Raw genomic sequence first — 25049 nt, 5'->3', positions numbered from 1 at the left:
ATGTTCCCTTGGTGTCTCTAATTTTCTTGAAGAAATCTCTGGTCTTTCCCATTCTGTGTTTTCCTCTATTTCTTTGCATTGATCACTGAGCAAGGCTTTCCTATCTCTCCTGGCTATTCTTTGGAACTCTGCATTCAAATGGGAATATCTTTCCTTTTCTCCTTTGCTTTTCACTTCCCTTCTTTTCACAGCTATTTGTAAGGCCTCCTCAGACAACCATTTTGCCTTTTTGCATTTCTTTTCCATGGGGATGGTCTTGATCCTTGTCTCCTGTACAATGTCACGAACCTCCGTCCATAATTCATCAGGCACTCTGCCTATCAGAATTAGTCCCTTAAATCTATTGCTTACTTCCACTGTATAGTCGTAAGGGATTTGATTTAGGTCATATCTGAATGGTCTAGTGGTCTTCCCTACTTTCTTCAGTTTAAGTCTGAATTTGGCAATAAGGAGTTCATGATCTGAGCCACAGTCAGCTCCTGGTCTGGTTTTTGCTGACTGTATAGAGCTTCTCATCTTTGACTGTAAAGAATATAATCAGTGTGATTTTGGTGTTGACCATCTGGTGATGTCCATGTGAAAGTCTTCTCTTGTTTTGTTGGATGAGGGTGTTTGCTATGACCAGTGTGTTCTCTTAGCAAAACTCTATTAGCCTTTGCCCTGCTTCATTCCGTACTCCAAGGCCAAATTTGCCTGTTACTCCAGGTGTTTCTTGACTTCCTACTTTTGCATTCCAATCCCCTATAATGAAAGGACATCTTTTTTGGGTGTTAGTTCTGAAAGGTCTTGTAGGACTTCATAGAACTGTTCAAACTTCAGCTTCTTCAGGGTTACTGGTTGGGGCATAGGCTTGGATTACTGTGATATTGAATGGTTTGCCTTGGAAACGAACAGAGATCATTCTGTCATTTTTGAGACTGCATCCAAGTACTGCATTTCGGACTCTTTTGTTGACCATGATGGCTACTCCATTTCTTCTAAGGGATTCTTGCCCACAGTAGTAGATAGAATGGTCATCTGAGTTAAATTCACCCATTCCAGTCCATTTTAGTTTGCTGATTCCTAGAATGTCGACATTCACTCTTGCCATCTCCTGTTTGACCACTTCCAATTTGCCTTGATTCAAGGACCTAACATTCCAGGTTCCTATGCAATATTGCTCTTTACAGCATCGGACCTTGCTTCTATCACCAGTCCCATCCACAACTGGGTATTGTTTTTGCTTTGGCTCCATCCCTTTGTTCTTTCTGGAGTAATTTCTCCACTTATCTCCAGTAGCATATTGGGCACCTACCCACCTGGGGCTTTCCTCTTTCAGTATCCTGTCAATTTGCCTTTTCATACTGTTCATGGGGTTCTCAAGGCAAGAATACTGAAGTGGTTTGCCATTCCCTTCTCCAGTGGACCACATTCTGTCAGACCTCTCCACCATGACCCGACCATCTTGGGTGGCCCCACACGGCATGGCTTAGTTTCATTGAGTTAGACAAGACTGTGGTCCTGTGATCAGATTGGCTAGTTTTCTGTGATGATGGTTTCAGTGTGTCTGCCCTCTGATGCCCTCTCATAACACCTACCGTCTTACTTGGGTTTCTCTTACCTTGGATGTGGGGTATCTCTTTACAGCTGCTCCAGCAAAGTGCAGCTGCGGCTCCTTACCTTGACCTTAGTACCAAGCAATTACCACCAGAGGTCAAGGTGAATTGATGGGGCTAGCCTCAAATAAGCCAAAGTGCACAGGCAGAGATCTCCATAAAAATGAAAATTCACTTTTACAGAACTTTATCTTAATGTTAAAAGCAGCCTTTTAAGAAATGTTCCATTTTAGCAAAAACATGTATATGTCATATAACATACTGTATATACTAACACTGAATAGACAGGATATTCATGAATTTCCCTGGAAATTAAGAATAAGATGAATATATATATATGCAGCTGTGATGATAAAAGATTATCTTAGGTTTAGGTAAAGTCATCCCATTCAAGAAGTCAGCACTGCATTTATGGAGCTGCTGTGTCGTGGCGCCTTCATTTCAGCAGGCACTACTGATCTCATGGAAGATCTAATATGAACCCAGAAAGACCTACTTAAAACAATTATTTAACTGTAAGAGTGAAGTGTAACCCACCCTACAAATGAATTGGAGAGCTAATCTCAACCCCTGATAAATATAAGTATTATGTACACAAGTAGATGAGAACACCTAACTGATTAGTAACTGTAGCTTCTGTATCTCTACTTAAATTCCTATGACAGCTTTTTCCTTTCATCACTCTTGTTTTAACCTGGGAAATCACTGCCAGAAAAGAAGGCAAATTCTAAAACACACAGCAAGACCCCTCTGTTAATAAGAACAGGAAAAACTCACCCTACTTACTACTGCAGCAGCACCATACCCACAAGTAGACATTCATAAATACACACATATTTCTTAGACTCTGTTGTTGCACTGTAATATCCATTTATATTCAGTTATGTTCTAATTTAACGATATTATTACAGAAAGGTACTTGTGGTTTTCTTAGGAAGTCAGCTTTATGACCAGAATATTTTCACTAGAACCAGTAAGAGATATATCTTTTTTCCTTTCAGCTTTATTGAGATACAATTGACATACAACACTGTATAAGCTTAAACTGTACTTACATCATAAAACTTATCACAATAGTGAATATCTATCATCTCATATAGATATAAAATTAAAGAAATATTAAAAAATTGTGATGAGAACTCAAGATTTTGTTGCTCTCTTAACTTTCGTATATAACATTTGTTGTTGTTGTTCAGTCGCTCACTCATGTCTGACTCTTTGTTATCGCATGGACTGCAGCACGCCGGGCTTCCCTGTCCTTCACCATCTCCCAGAGCTTGCTCAAACTGATGTTCCTTGAGTCAGTGATGCCATTCAACCATCTTGTCCTCTGTCATCCCTTCTCCTCCTGCCTTCAGTCTTTCCCAGCATCAGGGTCTTTTCTAATACGTCAGTTCTTCGCATCAGATGGCCAAAATATTGGAGCTTCAGTTCCAGCATCAGTCCTTCTAATGAATATTCATACATACAACAGTGAATATATAACATACAACAGTGTTAATTATTAATATGTTTAGCAAGTTGTACATTATATCCCTAATACTTTTTATCTTCTAATTAGAAGTTTGTGCTTTTGACTCCCTTCATCCAAGCTATACATTAGTAGCTTCATTATAAAGTAGTGAAGAATATAAACCATGTATATGGATCTGGCTCTACGGGACATCGTCTGTGTGGTCAGTCTCCCACTTCCTCATTCCTTTAGTCACCAGGAGAGTCTTCCTTAGATTTGGAGTTTTATTTCAGAAAGGCTACAAGACTGACATCAAGTGGGTACATCAGAAATAACAACTAAAGCATAACCCATGAATCAGATATATCTTCTTTGCTTAAAATGTAATGTTTCTAACAGAATGGTGTTTAAAGAAGAAAGGAAGCATGCATGCTTTTTCTCAGTTCATAAACTATGTGTTGTGAGATTCAATACCCACTCTAACTGACACTGTCTCCAATACTTTTTAGGTATTATTTTGCCTGTGGTTATTGCTTTGATTGTAATAACACTTTCAGTCTTTGCTCTGGTGGGATTGTATCGAATGTGCTGGAAGACAGACCCAGGTAGGTAACCATGTTTTGTTTCATTTTGTTTTCCTAAAAGGAGAATATGCTTGCTCACCCTAAACTTGAATTTAAACTCTTAGTGAGAGAGAGGAAATTTACTCAGGAACAAAATGCTATATTGGTTGATCACAGATATAGAGGGAAAGGGCAAGAATCAATTGAGTGCTGGTGAATGTAAGAAATTAACTACTAATGGCAGGTGGGGGGTTTCCTGGTGGCTCAGATGGTAAAAATTCTGCCTGCAATGCCGGAGACCTGGGTTCTATCCCTGGGTCGGGAAGATCCACTGGAGCAGGGAATGGCTACCCACTCCATTATTCTTGCCTGGAGAATTACACGGACAGAAGAGTCTGGCAGCCTACAGTCCATGGGGTCGCAAAGAGTTGGACACGACTGAGTGACTAACACTTCCACTAATGGCAGATATTATCGAATATGGGCACAGTCTTTTTAATGCAAAAGCCCTAGTTTTGTGAATGGTTGGGGAGTATGGTACTAAAGATGGCATAAAATGACATGCCTTAGCTATAGTGAAGACTTGTTCCATTACCATGTAACAGAATAAAGAGAAATACTGGGACCCACAATTTCCCTTTGGGGCCCATAATTTCAAGAAGAGTGCTTTGTGTCTTACTTCCCTCTTGGGAGGCACAGCTTCCTTCCTATGAAGGTGTTTTCCAGGACTGTTGTGTTCTGTTAATTTAATCAGTTCTTCCAGATTGAACACTATTGCCATTTTTAGAGGGATTCTAGTTCCACAATTCTTTGTGATCCTCCTTAATGAAAGTCTTAATGAAAAGTCTTGCTTCTTCCGTTTGAAATGACACTGCCTTCTTTTATATCCTCACTGTTTGTTTTCTTCTTTTTGTTGTTTCATCTTCTCCTCCCTGCCTCTTGAATATTTATGGTTCCCCTAATTGCATTTTACTTTAAAGTGTTTTTTAAAATACACTTTTAAACTTACGGATAGATTTAGGTTTACAGAAAAGTTGTGAAGATAGTTACAGAGAGTTCCCATATACGCTTTATGATTAATATCTTAGTATGATATAATTGCCACATTTAACCAAAATTGATGTATTATTAACTAAAGTCCTCATTTTATTCAAATTACTTTCAATCTTTATTCAGTCTTTTTTTCTGTTCTAGGAACTTGAGCACTCTTTTCATTTGATGCTTGTCTAAATCCCCTTTCAGTTCCCAGGAACTTGCCTATGTTTCCTTAAACTTTAATCTGTCTTTTCATTTCAGAAAAGACACTAGTTTTTTAATTAATACAACACTTTCCTGGATGTATTAATATAATGGAGCACCATGTATTCTGCTTCATCCATGTTATTCCTTCTCCTAGAATGTCCAGCCCTCTTCTTAACTTTTATAATACACCTAATCTCCGTCTTATTCACTAGGATTTACCTTAAAAGCAGATTTAATCTATACTTTTTTTTAACAGCACATCTCTTTAAGCAGAGTGGAGTGTTTTGACACTATAGAATTTAATGATATTATTTATCACACTATAGTGTAGTTACTTCTGTATAGGCCTACTTCCTCTGCAAGTCAAACACCTTATTCTATTTAGGCTGTTGTAACAAAAATACTGTCGACTAGATGATTTAAAGAACAAAAATTTATTTCTCACAGTCTGGATGCTAAGTTCAATCAAGGCACCATCAGATTTGACGTCTGATGAACACACTCTTCCTGGGTTTATACCTGCCTGTGTCTTCACATGGAAGAAGGGACAAGAGAACTCTCTGGGTCTTTTTGACAAGGGCACTAAGCCTTTCCTGAGGACCCTTCCCTCATGACCTAGTCGCTTTCCAAAAGCCCAGCATCCTAATACCATCACATTGAGCATGAAGATTTAACATATGAATGTTACGGGGACACAAACTTTCAGTCCGTAGCATCAGGCAACCCCTCCAAGTCACAAACTACATATGACTCAAGTTGTATTGTGGGTAACATAGAGCAGAGAGAGCCTTATTGAATCTTGTAATTTTTAGTGAAATAAAACCTTTCCTTTCCTCACTTTAATTCTAAATAGTTCACTAATAGAACTCCCCCTAAGACTCATATACTGTTAAAAAAGTAAAAATCAATCATTTTTATAACACAGATGAGCCATGCTCTCTTTTTTTACCCTGTGGACCGTGTGCCCCAGGACACTGATGAATGCTGTTCCTGAGGCCGATCCCTGACCCTGCAGGGCGTGGACAGTTTGGCGTCTGTGCATGACAGTGCGAAGGGAAGTAATGAGATGAAAACAGCAGTGTTCACTTTAGCTCTTGCTGGAAAATAAGAAGAAAACAAATCAATGTCTTTCCCTTTGGGAGTTAAGTGAATAAACTTCTTAATAATGTCTGAAATATGTTTCCTCACTCAGTTTCCAGAGGGGAAGTAGCATTTTTATAAATCAGTTTGATTTCTCTAAGTTCCTGAACCACCAATCAGGAAATCAACCAACCAACTGGAAAACAGAGAGTGCTGAGTATATAGAATAGGGAAAAAATTTGTGGGCTAAATCCATTTGTAAAAATACCGTGTACTGAAAAACTGCTTTGCATAGGGAGATTTGTAAATAAATTATTTGAAAAGTTGGTGACGATGAAACATACCATTTAGGAAAAAAAAAAATGTGTAAGATTCCTACCGCTATGAAATTGTTCTGAAGACAGGCAGTAGTTTATAACCAAGTTGGGCAGTTGGACAATTAGCCAAATCTATTTGATTGTTGTCAGCTTTGTTTTCTACACAGAATTTACAGCATTGTTATCATTAAATTAGCACCATAAAACACCTGCAGTTAATCGCTCTTCAAGTATGTGGGTGAGACTTCATTAAGTTCAGAAAATTCGTAAACCCACTCTGCTCTCTGGAAGCCAACATGAATCAGAGGTTTTTGTATGAAACTAAGCTTAACTGGATAATTCTGACAGTAGTGTGAACCTTAACCCTATTAAGAGTGGCATATATGCATAAAGTAATCTGCTGGTGTGCGTCTGTCTGCTAGTGAACCCATATTACAGTCTTCTAAGGAAAAATATGAAAGCAAGCATACAAGAAAACATCTGTTCATCCTGCAACAAGGCTATGAGCATTACAGGTGATATCATATGTAACAGTTATAGTGGGGATTTTTTATTATTGTTAAAGTACTTAACTGACGGTAGGCAAGATGAGGTTAGATCTAGTTGGTAAATAGCTTATGTTGGACTATCTTAGCCAAAGTGACAGAAATAGAAGTAGCCAAAATTTGAGTGGAATCAAGGTCTTGATAAGACAATAATGGTCAAAGTCAGGAGTATGATAATCAAAGGCATATCCTGAGGACCAGAGCTATCTTAGATGTGAAAGGAAATCCAAGAGATAAGAATCAGTATCCATGGAATAAATCACAGCAAAATCCAGAACAAAGCGAGGACTTTAAGCAATTCTATTAACTATTTTGACTAATAGGCCATAGATTAATGCAAGTTTTGACCCCACGAGGCTATGGTCTTGTGCAAAATGAATCACCCTGTGTTCTCACTCTAACCAAATGCTTGTGGAACAGCCTGGCAAAGCGGGTGGAAGATTAGTTGCAGCTAGTAGCCTCAGTGACATTTTTCAGGGTACTTTTGAGAGGCTGAATCAGTGGGCTTCGGATGTAATTAGAAGCAATATCTGCCTCGTGGCTCACAATAGATATGGAGATTTGGGTCCCCAGAAAGAGCAACGTACAAAGAAAAGCCAAAAAATCAATTCTCAGTTCTAAAAGGTAATTCAAGACTCTGAGGCTGATTTGTTTTCAGTGATATTAAAATAAATGGATACAGTTCTTGGTGTCTGTGGAATGTGTGATAATGGATAATATTCCACACTGTGGTATGAAACTATAAGGTTAAAAGCAGTCCAGAACTGAGTTCAGTGTATTTGGCCTGGTTGAGACTATACCGTGAGTGTATTAGCCATGACTGAGGAATGAGTGGTAACCATCTCCGAGGAAATGGTCAGTGGGACAGGGAATAGGGGGAGAGATTAAAAAGTTAAGAATTGGCTTTAGAAGCGTCTTTGCATAGAAAGTGGCGGGAGTCTCAGAGATTTTGTAGCCAAGCTCTTAGCAATTCTAATAAAAATTTCCTTGTCTCCTAGGCACACAGGAAAATGGAAATGAACAGTAAGTAACTCTGCGTCATTTTTTTAATCTAGAAGCTCTATTGTTTACATAAGGAAAAGCATTGATCCTCTACTCATACTTTTGTTTTTTAAAGCGTTTGTGTAGAAGGTACAATATCTGGGATTTGGCCACCTATGTATCAGGGAACTTTCTCTATTCAAAAGAGAAATTCCAACAGCTAAAGGAGAAGATTCCTCTTAAGCTTGGATAAAGCAGTAAAATCAGAAATCAAATGTTGAAAAGGAAGATAGAGGAGTGAATACAACCATGAGGAAAAAATCATAGACAAACATATCTAAATTTTTAAAATAGCTTTCCCATAGAAATTTTCAATATGCTTTTCACAGTTAGGTAAAATCATGCCTACACCTTGAGAGGGCTCTGAGTGGCTTTACTGTAACAGCAAATGGTTACCCTGCTTGGTCTTTATTAAAACAAACAAATCAGTCCTTAGCAATCCAGCCAAGTGCTACCATCAAGATGCGGCAAAGAGACACACTATTTTAATGTCAAAACCAAATTCTATGGTTAAGTTTTCTGTGTTGACCTGTCTTTGTAGCCTGCTTTATTGTGGGTGTTTTTGTATATTCATTGGGTCATGAGCTTTAAGAATAATGTCCTTATACGACCTGGCCTTCTGAATTTAAAGTAGAGATTCTGGAGATGTCCAAGGAGAGGAACTGGGGTTTGAAACTATTTTGAACTGAGAAGGGGTAGGTGGGAACTCTTGTTGAAATAGACAGTTCAGACACTGCACTGCAGTATCCACGACCCCATGAAAATGAATGTCCCCAGAACTCAGACCAGTCTAAAAGGTTCGGAAACTCTTCTATGTCTTCCCCCTCACAATTCAGAAATGAAGGCGTGTGTAATATGGACTCTGAGACAAGTGTTTCATATGACCTATCTTGACGTTTAATTTATCTGATGATCATCACTGTAACAGAATGACAGAGATTTATTGACTTGATTCCAGAAGTGAAAGTGCTATAAAAGTTTGTGTCTATATCTGAAGAGACACAAGTTTTGCAATAGAAACACCTAAAAATATATATGCACGTGTATCTTTGTCTTTCTGTTTATTTAGTGTTTTCTTTCTTTCACAGATATATAATACTAATTACTGTGGTGTTAACTTAATGTTTTCTGTTTCAAATAGACCTCAGTCCGATAAAGAGAGTGTGAAACTTCTCACTGTTAAGACAATTTCTCATGAGTCTGGTAAGCTCCCAATATGTTGATTAGACGAAAAATGATTATTTCAAAATCTGACTTGAATTTTGTTCACGTTACCACAATAAAAAAGCATAACTTCTTTAGAAATAATTATTAACCCCAAGAAATAAATTCTCCTATGAAGGAAAAGTGAGCCCTAGAGATACCATTTGGGGTAAGATATTAGACTATCTGATTTTAATAGGTTGCATGTAGATGTATTCTAAAGAATGAGTGATGACTAGAGGCATTTTCTATCCTGCAGTAGTGGCAAAAAAAAAAAAAAAAAAAACATTAAGCATGCCACAGGGTTTTCTAAAAAGTATTGTTGTTGTTTTGTTATATTTTTGGTAATGGCTGTGTATAACCACTTGGAACTTGGATTCATGAATTAAAATGTAAATCATATCTTGTATCATTTCACATCATTTTAATTGAGCTTCTCAGTGAGGACAAAACACAATTTTCTATTGATATAGTTTATATTTCTTTTTCCAGTTTCTTAGGTTTTGATTTTGTTTGGTTTGAAATGTAAAGTTTTTCAACATATAGATATGATCTGTATGAGTTATATTTGTATCAAGAATAATGAAAAATGGAATGCTAGATAGCTTTTAAAAATTAAAAAAAGGCAAATTCCTTTTTTGTACTGAGCAGACCAAATATTTAAAAATCCAGTATTCCAAAACAAATAAAAAGTAATTTTAGTTTTACAAAACAATCTAGGTGGCTCTAACAAATATCAAGTTATATCCAAGACACTTAAAATATTCAATCACCCCAATTTTACCTATACAAAGTAGTCCCAGAATACATATGTTATGTTAAAGTGAAAGAGATCAGATGATAAACATGTAAATATATTGCAGAAAACAATTTAGTAAAACCAAAGACTAAATATAGTCCCAATTCACGAGCAATATATCAAAGACTGATTGGGGTTCGAATTTCAGGTAGAGGATTCAAACTAGAACAAATTACAGACAAGAACTGAGAAGCAAGGGCACCCGAGACCTGCAGAGACATGGCCAAATCCCTCATGTGAGCCATTTTCTTGAGAACTTCAGTCTTGTATCTTTCTGTTCTTTATTCCCACACTGTTTTCTTAAAGGTAACCATCTGAATGAGTGAAAGAGTAAAATTCATTCACAGGATAATTGGAAACCACTCACCAGTTTCTCCTAGCTGTTCACCAGCTTTGACTAAGTAGCCAAGCCTATTCTACTTGGTCAGGAAGGGACAGGCCAGAAGCCTGAATGTGAACTAATCTTGAGTAAGCTCATGGAGGATCTGGAGCATGACCACACCGTTTATCAAGAAAAGTTCTCAGAATCTGCCTATATCTTGTAAGCTGCATCACAGTAATTTCATGCACTCTCCTTTATATCCTGGGGAATTTAACCAAATGCTCAGTGGCCTCTGGGGCTCTCCAAGCTCTGAGCTAGAAGCCTCTGGAAGGAAGCCCATGGCTGTTCTGGGGATGAGGGGTCTGGGATCAGGACCACCTGCTCTACCAGGGAAATGATAATTGACACCAGAATCAAGACTTTTGGGAGGGGAAATTGCCAGAGAACCTTGTGTTTCTTGCTTGCAAATTTTCTGATTCTTCTTTAAAGCCCAAGGATAATTCTGTATAAGCTGATATTGCTTATATAGTAACTGCAATAATAAGTGGGTAAACCAAGATGGGATGGTTCAGAAGGCCCTTCACTCTCCAAACTTCCTTTTCTTCAGAAGTAGCTTTTCTGGTCATAGGTCTAAGGGGAAAATATTACTATGGAAATAAAAAGGTCTAGTCTCTGGTACTTTCATTCCTGCCAAACTTCTCAAAGGTCAACCTAGCTGATTATAGAAAATATTTGGTGATAGAGCTAAAGTGAAATTGGTGACTCAGAGTTGATTTTCAATAACCTAGAACTGATAATCTAAAACATACTGCTCTCCAAATGCTCTTTGGACTACCACAGTTTTATTAAACTTGATTAAAGTCTCTCCACCATTAACAGGACTTGATGTCTTCTGAAACATCTGAAAACAAATCTCTTTCCATCTCTTCCCATCTCTTGAGACTTATTTGAATATGCTTTCTTTATAAAATTATTCTCACCACACTCAAAGGAAGTTATAGTATCATAATTATTTTTACTTAAATATCCCTTCCCTAACAGTTACATCTTTCTTAAAATATAACTAGAATAAAGTCTGAAATAATTTTAAAAGTAAAGTCTAAATTTCTGCTATCTCGTATATAAAAATTTTTAAATAGTTAAAAAATAGAGAAAAGAATTTGATAGACCAAATATGTAACTACCCACCACTCAGAATTTATGGTTGTTACATTTCATGGTATTTGCTACATGGCCTAAGAAATGTACCAACAAGCATACGTTAATTAACGCACCAAGGTTAGTAACATGAAATTTGAGCTTCAGTGGTCTTAAGAATTAATTAGATTAGTCAATAGGTCAGTTTATAAGCTCCAGTCTTGTATCTCAAAATAAATTTTGCCATTTTAGAGGTCAATAAATCATGTTTCCAAGGAAACAGAGCTCTATAGCAACCCACCTTCAGGGAAAATGCCAGTGGATGCTAAACTTCCTGGGTTTCTATAAGCCTCTATGCTTAACGGTTATTGTTCAGAATGTTTTCTCTGAATAAAGCAGTTCCTTGCCCCCAGTTTTCCTCCTCTGATTGTCTTGATGTTTATCTGTCCATATTTTCTGATTCCTCTAAGTCTGATCTTTCTCAAGCAGATGTTTTTGTTGAAAATACAGTCTATAAATGTTTAAAGTTTGATTATTTCAATTGGGAGCTTTCTTTATTGTAAAAGAAAAAGCCTGAGTATACATGAAAATGTGCTTTCAGAAAAAAAAAAAAAAACAAGCACCAAACACAGCAGATCATAAGTCCTTTATAAGAACATATAAGATGCCTCTCAGATTTAATTAAAAATCTTGCCAAATTAAACATCACCATGATTGATTGCAAAATATACATGTGACATGAGGCATTTTAAACATGATTCCTACTTACACCATGTGTCATAAAGTTAATATAGGGTATCTCATTTTTAACATGTGAGGTTATAAAAATATGAACAAAATTGCCTAAATTAAGGAATACATGATTCCACAAAAGAAAGAAAACACAGTAATGCTGAATTTAATTTCAAAGTATTACTTGATTTTGAACCTTTTGAAGGGAGAAAAAGCAGATCTGAATTTATTATAATTTTCCTTTTCTTAGAAAACTGTAATAAATTTGTATTACCTTATATTAAGTTCCAACATTTTATCATGTCTACAAGGCCTTCCATGATGTGCCAGACTTCTCTTGCTCGATTTTTGAACCACTTAATATTAATAACACAAACTCTTCAGGTGTCACTCACCTCCTATCCACTGTCCTCCTCACTGAACTAAGGAGGAGACAGCACCTTGGTCTTTTTTGTGATTCCTACCTTCCCCTCCTACCCATTGTGGTAATTACACATTATTCATATATTGTTAGTATATTAGCACTAGTTGATATGTTATCGTAATTACTCATTAAATATACACTTTTCTGTTTATTTTTACAAATAAAAGTTCATTTATAAGTAGAAATGAACAAAATTATAAAGATGAGCAAAAGATTCATAGATATATAAAGCTATACAGAGATGCAAAATCTATCTTTTTAGCCCTTCAATTTTGACTCAGTCTCTGATGAAGGTGAAAGAGGAGAGTGAAAAAGCTGGCTTAAAACTCAACGCTCAAAAAAAGAAGATAATGACATCCAGTCCTATCACTTCATGGTGAATAGATGAGGAAAGAGTGGAAATAGTGTCAGATTTAATCTTCTTGGACTCCAAAATCAATGTGGACGGTGACTGCAGCCATGAAATTAAAAAGACACTTGCTCCTTGGAAGAAAAGCTATGACAAACCTAGACAGTGTATTAAAAAGCAGAGACAGCACTTTGCCAACAAAGGTCTGTATAAGTCAAAGCCATGGTTTTTCCAATAGTCATGTTTGGATGTGGGAATTGGACTATAAAGAAGGCTGAGCGCCGAAGAATTGATTCTTTCAAACTGTGGTGCCGGAGAAGACTAGCACCCTCTTGGACCCTCTTGAGGGTCTCTTGGAGAGCAAGGAGATCAAACCAGTCAATCCTAAAGGAAATCAACCCTGAATATTCATTGGAAGGACTGATGCTGAAGCTGAGGCTCCAGTATTTTGACCACCTGGTGTGAAGAGCCAACTCATTGGAAAAGGCCCTGACACTAGGAAAGACTGAGGGCAGGAGGAGAAGAGGGCAACAGAGGATGAGATGGTTGGTTGGTATCACTGACTCTATGGACCTGAGTTTTAACAAACTCTGGGAGATAGTGAAGGACAGGGAATCCTGGCATGCTGTAGTTCATGGGAGTGCAAACAGTCAGACACAATTTAGGGACTGAACAACTGCCTTTGCACTGAGGCTTCCTTGCCTGTCCCAGATGTACATGATCTTTCCACTAACTGTTGATTTGGCAAGTCAGCATGCACTACTGCCTTGGAATATTTCTTAATGGCTTAAATTGCCATTTTAATTTGACGTCAATATGTATAATGTAGAATGGAGAAAATAGAGAACAGAAAAAATTAAAAATTACTTATAAGAGACAACCTGGCATCAATACTGGCATTTCCTTCCAGTTGTGTTTTTCCAGGTATAACTGTATTTTGTTTGCTTTTACCATATATGTCATTATTATAAGTATTACTAGAATCATATAATTATTAATCTCTCCACACTTTCTCTTCCCAGCTAGACAGACTGTGTCTAGTTATTAAGGGAGATATTAACAATTGTAGTAATTTTCATATGAATTGTTTATGTGACTTCTGGTGGATGGTAGGGGTTCAATAAATGTTTCTTTTGTTTACTTCTTATTCCTGTACTTTATAGCCGTGGATTCCAGGAGGTGCTGTGCGTTTTGTAAAATACGCAATAGTGAGCAAAGGGTTGTGCTGGGCCGGGAGCTATGAGGGCTATTGCTCAGAGCCACACATTTCTTGAAACACAAAGTTTAAGGAGCTCTTGAAGGATAGTCCCAGGTTTGTTCTTCTTAGCTCTCTGGTACTATTATCCCCGTGACAGTGCAGGTAAGAGATGACGTCAATTGAGTCCCCAGAAGATGGTCCTAATCGGCAGATAAAAGCTGGGGCAAAGCAATGACATTTATTCTCAAAGCTGGAGACCTTGACCCATATTGCTTTTATAAAGCATGACTAATGTTGATACTTGAATCTACATGAAAGACACAGGTAATGTGAAAGGCTTTGACCACAGATCCAAGAGCGCATGAAAATGCTCATGGTCTTTCAGCTTCGCATCATCCTAAGTTAATATTTATCTTTATATTGGATGATGGAAAAACGCTGTTATTTTGAGCAATGTTCCTTGTGCTGCTTTGTATGTCATCAAAGGATTCGTGTTGGCCTATAAATTCATTTTCACAAAACTCTCACTGAATTATTTAAACAGAGGAACCTTGAATGTTTTTCCGATAAAATGGCACTTTAAATATATGACATAGTTTTGCTTAGGCAGAGCCAGCTCATGGACCAAGCAAAATGCAATAACTCACTCTCTTGGGTGCCTCTCTTGCTATCATCTCCCAGCTCACACCGTCTACCCGCAGGGAGCGAGTTAGCCTCACTCCTCTAGGGTAAAAATAAACAATGGCCAAAAAAGCTCATAAATCTTGGCCAAGGATTTCCAGGCAATAAATACCAAGAGGTAAATTGTGGCTCTGATGACATTCTTGAGGGGAAATTGGACTTTCCTTGGGAAAGAAAAAAAAAAAGCTGAGAAACTTTTATTTTCATCCTTATTCACTCTCTGAGCAAAACATATCTTCTGTTTTTAGGGGAGCACTCTGCACAAGGAAAAACCAAGAACTGACAGCTTGATGAATTCTCTCCACACCTGGGCAATAAATATGTAAGTTTCCTAATTTCATTCACTGAGATACTCATTAATATCTGTTTTGTTAGCCTGATGCAGCTCAGATTATTTTTATACTTTTATAACCTGAAAAGTTAATGGCTTGTGTCAGTGAAACCATCATTTTCTATTTGTCTAAAAACAAACAAGAAGAACACTTGCCAGAGAAATAAATGTCTTGGGGGCTGTAGAAGATTTCTTCCAGTTGTCCTGCCTGCCTCAGGGACAATGCAGTTCATTCTTTCTGCCTTTTTGTAGTGTTCCCTCATAGATGTTATTTGCCTCTGCCTGGGTCAGCATATGCATACTTCCAGTGGCAGGTAGACAGGGTTCTGTTGCTGAGGAAGGATTGCAGGACCCCAGATAACTGTGCTTACAAATTTGTAATTTATTGTGAACAAAAAAAAATTTGACACATCAGCTGCCTAAAGGTAAAGATACACATCACAGTCAAAGGTTGGCTCAGGGCAAGGGGTCCAGAGATGCCAGATGGGAGATTCAACTGTGCTTCCTCTGTAAGGACCACACCTAGGTGTACTTTCTCTTTGGGACCAGAAATGATGGATGTGCCCACAAAGCACCTCAAACAAGGTGATCCAAAACATGCTCTCAGCTGGCCTTCCTTATACCTGGGTATTCAGGAAGGCACATTCTTGCTAAATAGCTGGATGAGTGACAGAGCCTTCCAGGTGTCTCAACAAGACCAGTGCAAAGTCTTCACCCTCATTACACTAATTGCTAATCAATGAATAATTGAAAGCTCTCAAACCTCTGGTTATGAGCAACGGTCATTCTGTGTGACCCATGCTTTGGCCAGGAGTCCATGCAATGCAAGTATATGTCTCATTGCAGTAAAACAACTCAGTCCCATTTCAGGCCTGCTGGAGTTGACCTTTCCGGCTTAGCGTGGGATTGCCTTTTGCTTTTCTAGAATTGCATAAGAAAATTTTCTTCTGACTTTAGTTTTCACAAGAAACATTAAGTACATGCCCTCACAGTGTCTTATAATTTTTAGAATCTGCAGAAAAATTTACTTTTTGGTAACTAATAGTGAAAAAAGCAAAAGGACAAATAGGTATATGCCCTGAATTGGCCTGACCACAATGGTAGTCACTCTGGGTAGTGTCCAGGGGAGGGGGGGATATCACTGTTACGCCCATGTCTACCTATGGTAGACATGTTACCTATGTCTACTTCCTAGCACAAGTACAATGCTGTTATGGATACTTAGCCAGTGTTTATTGAGTAAATGATGCTTCTTTGGCTAGGAGCAGGAGACATACACAAAGGAGTATCATCCAGACATATGCATCAGGGTCAGAATTTCATCCTTCTCTAGTCAGCCAAAGGTAGGTTAGGATGAGAGAGGACGCTCTTTCAGATGCAAGATTCGAGAAGCTGAGAAGTTAGAAATTCACGGAGACATGTGTTCAAGCCCTCACTAGTGCATGGAAAGCTTCCTCCCATACCATCTATGGTTCCTTTGCAATCCTGTGCCTATTGAAACACAATGCCTTCCAGATTATTAACATGCTCAAATCTTGGTAACTAATCGTCCACTTTGGAGGAAGATGAAGTGTTCAGCTGGAAAGAAAAAGAAATAAAAGTCTCTGTATAGGAGGCAGCCTCAACAGTCTCTGTACAGAAAATAAGGACAAGTGCTTATCCAAACAAGCTCAACAAAATGAATTATCACCCAATTCCTATTCCCTTCCACTTTTGTACTTTAACAATTATTGCTAAATAATCCATAGCCTCTAATCTCTTGTCTTTGGATTCGCAGAGGTAAATAATTTCTCTTGCCTTTCTGAGTAATTGTGGAATTACATAACAATGTTCTGACGAGTAAAGATGAAAGTAATCAGAAGAAACATGCTTGACATTGGTCAATTCTATTGTCTATTTGTCTTACCCTTTTTCATTTTATTTCTCTTGAATGGTTGAACTTTAAATGTGGTAACCAATAATTGCTTTCTAAGGTATCAACTACAAATCAAATATCGGCTCAGAAATTCAAGATAAATAGAATACATTTGTGGCTCAGAGGTTAAGAATCTGTCTGCAGTGCAGGAGACACAGGAGGCATGGGTTTGATCCCTGGGTTGGGAAGATCCCTTGGAGAAGGGAATAACAATCCACTCCAGTATTCTTGCCTGCAGAATCCTATGGACAGAGGAGCTTGTGTGTCATGGACATGCTTCAGTCATGTCCGAGTCTTTGAGACCCCCATGGACTGTAGCCCACTAGGCTCCCCTGTCCATGGGGTTCACCAGACAAGAACACTGGAGTTGGTTGCCCCACCCTCCTTTAGAGGATCTTCTCAACCCAGGGATTGAACACACGTCTCCTGCGGCTCTTGCATTGCTGGTGGATTCTTTACCACTGAGCCACCAGGGAAGCCTGGGCTACAGTCCATAGGGTCACAAATAGTCAGACACAACTGAACTGACTTAGCACACACATTTGAACTAGAAGTGGAAAAAAGAAGCTGAGAAGTCTTTGGATCTTCAGGTTAACAGCAAACACTTATCTGGAAACATTAACTCCTGTTAAAAATGTTCATCTCAGTATAAATTTCTAGATGTATTTAATGCCTGCTGCTTCATATAATGATCATCTATTTAGTGCAGAGTATTATATTTAATGGAATTCCAGAATACCTTTCATCTATGATCATTGCCCTCTCTGTGAAGTTTGTCTAGTGAGAACATGAAATCACACACAAGAAATAAGAAAATAATTAAGAGAAAAAGATTTAAAACTACATAGCATGATTGATACACTTCATCACTTCAGTCTAGTTCTAAAATCTGAGACCTTCACGTCAACAAGAGGAAGGTCAGTAAGAGTTTCAAAACATATTATCCTTTCATTGCATATTTATTGCTACATTTAGGAACCATAATTTTTCAGAATAAGAAAATGATTATTTTAGTTTAAACTTTCCCTGTATAATTTACTTTGCTCACAGATATTAGCTGATACCACCCTTAAAATGGCTATTAGTGCAAAAACAACTTTTGTTAAATTTCAAATTTTAGAAATATATTAGCTGTATGTATTTCTATATATATTTGTGCTCTTTTACAGTGCAAATATGCTTTGTTATCTTCTTCTTATATTAATTTTCTCATGATTAATTAGTAATGACAAGGGTGACATAGCTAAAGGAATTGATTTGCTGTTATATAGAACTTCTACTTAGGTAGAATTTCTATGCAAAAATGCAGAGCAGAAAAGCACATCTTTTTTCTTATTGATGCCAACAAATAGTCTGAAAAAAAACTGGTTAATAATGAGTGTGAAGGATCATAAGCTAATATTACTTATGAAAGTGAAAGTTGCTCAGTCGTGTCCGACACTTTGTGACCCCATGGACTATGCAGTCCGTGGAATTCTCCAAGCCAGAATACTGGAGAGGGTAGCCTTTCCCTTCTCCAGAGAATCTTCCCAACCCAGGGATTGAACCCAGATCTCCCACATTGCAGACGGATTCTTTACCAGCTGAGCCACAATTGAAGCCCAAGAATACTGGAGTGGGTAGCCTATACCTTCTCCAGTGGATCTTCCTGACCCAGGAATTGCACCGGGGTCTCCTGCATTGCAGGCAGATTCTTTACCAATTGAGCTATAATGTTATCTATACGTTGCTGTTAGTTGCTCAGTCGTCTGATTCTGCAACTCCATGAACTCTAGCCCACTAGGCTCTTCTGTCCATGGAATTCTCCAGGGAAGAACACTGGAGTGGGTAAGCCATTCCCTTCTCCAGGGGATCTTCCTGACCAGGGATCGAACCTGGGTCTCTGACACTGCAGGCAGATTTTTTACCATCTGAGCCATCAGGAAAGGCCATATCTATATGGGGGAAATGTATAAAGAACTTAATGTAAAAGAAAGACAGTAGAAGAAAATTTAGTTAGGTTTTATTATGTGTCTGATTAAGAATTTTCAAGCCATGAAACGATATAAGAAAATTCAATTTCCAAGACAGAAATTTCTACTACATCATGACTTAATTTTCAAACATAAAAGATTATCATAAAGAAGACTATACTTTGGAAAACATTTGCCATAAATATGAGACCAATTAATTAATATTCTAAATACCCAAAGATATTTACACAAATTGGAAAATTTTTAAATGAGCCAAGGCCATGAACAGGCAATTCATAGAGGAGGAAATAGAAATGGTAATATAAAACTATAACCTTCAATTTACTTGAGCTTTCTTTTTCCAGTATTTAAAAATCATACTGGTGAAACAGATAATTTCATATGCTGCATTTGACAGCTTAAATTGGATAAATTGGATTAATCTTTCTGAAGAACAGTTTGGTAATTTTAGCTAAGAGACTTAAAATATTCACATTTATCACCTAGTAACTTCACTTTAGGAAATTTTCATAAGGAAATTATTGAAACATTGTTAAAAATTAGCATACAGAGAACTGTAGCAAACATTTAGAAACAGCGTGTCTAATGGTATGGAAATTTCAAAATTATTTTTCATCCTATTGATGACATTACACAGCTAACAAAAGCAAACAACTCTCAAGACAATTTTTTAATTGCACATAAACATGTCTTTTGAACTGTGGTGTTGGAGAAGACTCTTGAGTCCCTTGGACTGCCAGGAGATCCAACCAGTCCATCCTAAAGGAGATCAGTCCTGGGTGTTCATTGGAAGGACTGATGCTGAAGCTGAAACTCCAGTACTTTGGCCTCCTGATTCAAAGAACTGACTCTTTTGAAAGATTGAAGGCAGGAGGAGAAGGGGATGACAGAGGATGAGATGGTTAGATGGCATCACCGACTCAGTGGACATGAGTATGAGTAAACTCTGGGAGTTGGTGATGGACAGGGAGGCCTGGCGTGTTACAGTCCATGGGGTTGCAAAAAGTTGGACACAACTGAGTGACTGAAATAAACTGAACTGAAACAAACTGAAACATGTCCAAGATATAGGGCTCCCCAGATGGCTCAGTTGTAAAGAATCTGCCTGCCAGTGCTAGAGACACAGGTTCAATCTCTGGATTGGAAAGATCTCCTGGAGAAGGAAATGGCAAATCACTCCGATTTTCTTGTCTGGGAAATCCCATAGACAGAGAAGCCTGGCAGGGCTACAGTCCATGAGGTCATAAAAGAGTCGGACACTACCGAGTGACTAAACAACAGTGTCCAAGATAAATCTTAAATGAGGGGGAAAAGATTTTAGAATTGAACTGCTGCTGCTGCTAATTCGCTTCAGTCATGTCTGACTCTGTTGGACCCCATAGATGGCAGCCCACCAGGTTCTGCCATCCCTGGGATTCTCCAGGCAAGAACACTGGAGTGGGTTGCCATTTCCTTCTCCAATGCATGAAAGTGAAAAATGAAAATGAAGTTGCTCAGTCATGTCCGACTTTTTGTGAACCCATGGACTGCAGCCTACCAGGCTCCTCCATCCATGAGATTTTCCAGGCAAGAGTACTGGAGTGGGCTGCCATTGCCTTCTCCTAGAATTGAACAGAAGTCCTTTTAATTGTTCTGAGACCAGTCCTATGCTGTAGAAGGCAGGGGACTGGCTGCCACCTGGTCACTCCCTTGCTGGTAGTTCTCCTGTCCATTCTCTTGTGAGTCACCTGCCCATTTAAGATATGAGGGGAATTTCAGATCAATAAAGAACCAAGAATAAGCAAGACCAGTAACTTCTATGAAAATCTCATCCCACAGATCCTCAACAAAGTGGAATATTACCCGTTTCTACTTTTCTCCCAGATATAATTCACTGTACTTCTGTAATTTCCTAAATGATACCCTTGATAATCTAAAAGCATCTTCATGAACTTCCAGAAGAGCTTAATATGCTTTTCAATTATTTTTCTTACATTTAAAATGAATGATGAGGGCTAAAAAGAAAACATCACAAGTAAAAAGAGATTTATATTCCAATCCTAGCCTATAGCCCTGAACGAATTTCTTCATAATGCTTTACACTGTGTTCAACATCTATAAAACCAGGACAGAATGGTCTTTTCTCCTAAAACCATTGTGCTCCTATGTTTATGGTTAAAGAATCTAACATGATACTTTATTAGTAAAGCAATCATTAATTTTTTAAAGAATCACAAATGTACAATATTTAGGGTTATGAAAGAGTCCATGATCATAAAGTTCTGTATTATCGTTGAAGCTGACACATTGAATTTTAGAGGGATTATAATGTTGGAAAGATAGTTTATGCTGATATTGTATAGACATTCAAACTGGAACATCAACTAATGAATAAAATCATTAGTGAAGCAAGCAAAATCTGTTTCTTGAGAAAGAAAGACTGTCAATGTGGAATACACTCTGATGAAAACCCCAATTTGTTCCTATTGTTGATTTCTTATCTTTAAGGAGAAAAAATTATCAGTACCGTATTAATCCTGACCGTTATCCTACTCACACAAATCAAAATGTTTACCTAGCTGATCTATGTTGCAAACACTTAGCTTCACTTGGAAGCTCATCTACAGAGGATTATGGTTCAGTTGAAGAAAAAGTGACAGAAATATTACTCTGCTAAGTACTAGACCAGATATTAAGAGGAACGTGACATGGTTGCTGTCCTGAAGGAGCTTAGACTAGTGGCGAGATATACAAATAAGATCATTTTAGCAGAATATGGTAAATAAGATAGATGGTAATGAATCTGTCCTCAGTGTGAGAGAACAGGGTTCAATCCCTGGATCAGGAAGATACCCCAGAGAAGGGAATGGCAACCCACTCCAGTGTTCTTGCCTGGAGAATCCCATGAATGGAGGAGTCTGGTAGGCTATAGTCCATAGGGTCACAAAGAGTCAGACATGGCTGAGTGACTTTCACTTTATGTAAAGATAGCCATAGTACTTTGAAGTTTAATGATAAATTTCTTAGAGAATTTAGTATTTAAGTTGAGACTTACAGGATAAAAAAAAAAGTAACCTAGATTTTTCTAGACACAGGGAACAGCATGTGTAAGTGCAAAGAATTGTGAAGCTACACGGGGTATGGAAAATTTTATAGAAAACTGTTTACCCTAGAGCTGTTCTTTATGTATGTGCTGCAGAGTCAGTGAACCATTGATTCTGTTCCACAATGAGATTAAGTACAGACTCTGAGTGTAAGCATTTAAAATTGTTATAACGATCTGATATTGCTTCAACATTTTACTCATGTGATTTTATTTTGGAAAATACCAGTTTGCAACTGATTAGAAATGTTTAAAAAAGCCAACCTGTTCCACAGATAATGTGGGAAGCACAGTTCTAGAAGACAGAGCTCAGTGCCAGCAGGGCTGATAAGTGAGGCTGAAGCAGTTGAGGGTACCAGATCATAAGAGGGGTTGGCTAAGCTACAGTGTACAGGACTCCACATGGTGAGAATGAAATGTTTTCTTTTCCTAAGTAGAATAAAAACAGATTTTTTCCTTTTTATTAATGCCATCAAGAAGCCATTTATTCATTTCGGGAGACTCTCTGACCCTGAATGTAGAACACACCCAGGAAATTAGTCCAAACTCTGAGAGTGGGGACTGTTCCTCAGTCATCCCAGTAATCACTATGCTGCTTCTAGAACTACACCATGCTCTTGCCTGGGCTGGCCCATCGTCAGCCACAGGTGCTCTGGGAGGACATTAGAAATGCCCTGCTTTACAGTCATTTCCCAGAGAAGGCAATGGCAACCCACTCCAGTACTCTTGCCTGGAAAATCCCATGGACGGAGGAGCCTGGTAGGCTGCAGTCCATGGGGTCGTGAAGAGTTGGACAGGACTGAGCAACTTCACTTTCACTTTTCACTTTCATACACTGGAGAAGGAAATGGCAACTCACTCGTGTTCCTGCCTGGAGAATCCCAGGGACGGGGAGCCTGGTGGGCTGCCGTCTATGGGGTCGCACAGAGTCGGACACGACTGAAGCAACTTAGCAGCAGCAGCAGCACAGTCATTTCCACAGACTAAGGCTTGACATGGACCCTCTGTCCACTCTCTGCTCTCAAAGCGTCCCCCAAACCATGGCCACTAGTGGCCATCTTCCTCCCAGGCAAGGCAGCAGTGCACTGGTTCCCACCAGAGGCCCTGCCTGCATCAACCACACCACGAGAGAGTAAAATGCAGGTTTCCACTCTGGTCCGCCTGCCCACCCACACCCCCACCTTGTCATTCTCCTCCCAGATTCCAGCAAACCACCAGCACTGCCGCCAGCAGCATGATGGCACCAAAGCCCTTCCATGTGGGGGCCAGGTGCCCTTTTCCCAATTAAAGCACAGAAACTTCAGGCTCCTGCTCCTTTTCAGACCAACACAGAAAGTTGTTTCTGTACTGCAAATGAGAAAACCCAAAGTAATAAATTAAAGCCCTGGCTCTCCTTCCTGTGAAGGAGAGGTGGAGAGTGCCCCTTTGTTCTTCTCCCTGATAAGTACGCAGCAGCAAAGCATAAAAGTTGCCAATAAATTTCATGATGACTTACATTGTTACCCTAAAGCAACAGACCTTGAATGATGTCCCATTAGTGATAGGGTACAGCAAAGTGCTTTAATCAGAAGACGAATATGGTGAGATTTGTGCTTGAAACACATCACCGAGTATTTAATGTGGAAGACTAATTCAAGAGTGATAAGGCTAGAAGCAGAGAAGTCAGAGGGCTCTTGCAGTTCTGACTATCCCAAGTCTGTAGCTGGAATGGAGATGAAGCAGCAGTATGGAATAGAGAAGTGTCTGGAAAATAAAATTCTCCAGAGGTGGTGATTGTGTGAATGTAAGCATTGTGGGTGAGGACTATTAAGGGTATAGATTATGGCCATGCTTGTAGCATGATTGTCTGCATGGATCGTGGAGGTAAGAGAAAAGATTGGAATTACTGAGCAAGAGGGAATGGGTTTGGGAGGCACTCTAGTGGGTTTCCTTTCAGAATTGTTGAGGTTGAAGTGCATATGGGACATTCCAGTGACTCTATATGTGTGTATGTTAGTTGCTCAGTCGTGTCTGACTCTGCAACCCCATGGACTATAGCCCACCAGGCTCCTCTGTCCATGGAATTCTCCAGGAAAGAATACTGGAGTAGGTTGTCATTCCCTTCTCCAGGGGGCCTTCCCAACCCCAGGGTCGAACCCAGCCCTCCCACATTGCAGGCAGATTCTTTATTGTCTGAGCCACCAGCGAAGTCCCTTCAGTGACTCTACTGGGTGGAAAAATTCAGCTGGTCACTAACATTTCTTACCAAGCGATGGTCTCCCTCCAGCATCTCTACTTCTTCCCTTTCTTGTAATCTGAACTTTTTTGTTTCCCCCCAACAGGCTTACTCTTCAGCTTCAATGCCCCATGGGGAGAAAGCCCTGTGGCTTACTGCCAATCCTGCTCGCCGGTCACCTGTCCCAATGAAGTGATGTCCAGATGACGTGCAGTAATCTAATAGAATCAGAAAGAATCATGCGGCTCCCCTATCCTCTAGGATGTGAAGAAGTGCATTACCACATTTTATAGGAATACCATATTCCTAGGAGAGTGGATTTTAGGAGGGGCATCTGTAAGCAGTTAGCCTGACAGACCAGCAGGTGGTTTCACTGATGGAATCTGTCCCTTGAGTTTAAAGTTTTCAGAACCAACAGTTTTCATCCATGGAGACTTTTCTACTTTTTCATTGTTCTTATATTACCTAACGTTTGTATTTATTGTTTTCCACTATGTTAACACAGGGAAGATTCACAAGTGTATTATTAAATGTTGGGTCAAAATCCTGCCTTGCTACTTTGTACATAAAGACATTTTATTCATACTTTCATGTGCTGCTGTTAACAAATAATTACTGTACTCAACACACTAAAAATATCATAATGTGACTGAAAATGGCAATAGTATTGTCTTCCCATAGTCATGAATATTTGGGGATTGATTATTAGACTATGAGAACTCACTAATGAAAGGCATCTAAGAAGTGAGAAAGCGACAAAGGATTCACACACTAGACCCTGTTCACGGGAAGTCAATTTCCCATCTCTTTGGTATTTCTCTTTGTAATTCACACTGTTGCAAGGATGTAAGT

At 38.7% G+C, this 25049-nt stretch overlaps 1 protein-coding gene across 5 annotated transcripts in view; it reads left to right on the top strand.

Annotated features, from left to right (window-relative positions):
• The window catches only part of EMCN (endomucin), a 113512-nt gene extending 88666 nt beyond the window's left edge, over positions 1-24846 (top strand). For all 5 annotated transcript variants that reach the window (XM_043438300.1, XM_043438299.1, XM_043438301.1 and 2 more), the window contains 5 exons: positions 3558-3653; positions 7794-7818; positions 8978-9039; positions 14930-15003; positions 24304-24846. In XM_043438300.1, the coding sequence (XP_043294235.1) occupies positions 3558-3653; positions 7794-7818; positions 8978-9039; positions 14930-14964 (218 nt within the window). In that variant the 3' untranslated portion in view covers positions 14965-15003; positions 24304-24846. The remainder of the gene's footprint in view (positions 1-3557; positions 3654-7793; positions 7819-8977; positions 9040-14929; positions 15004-24303) is intronic.
• The last annotated feature ends 203 nt before the right edge of the window (positions 24847-25049 follow it).

The sequence above is a fragment of the Cervus canadensis genome, chromosome 19 (assembly GCF_019320065.1).
Source record: "Cervus canadensis isolate Bull #8, Minnesota chromosome 19, ASM1932006v1, whole genome shotgun sequence".
Lineage (NCBI taxonomy): Eukaryota > Metazoa > Chordata > Mammalia > Artiodactyla > Cervidae > Cervus > Cervus canadensis.
The sequence above is the reverse complement of the archived record's forward strand: the minus strand, read 5'-3'. Positions and strand labels throughout refer to the sequence as shown.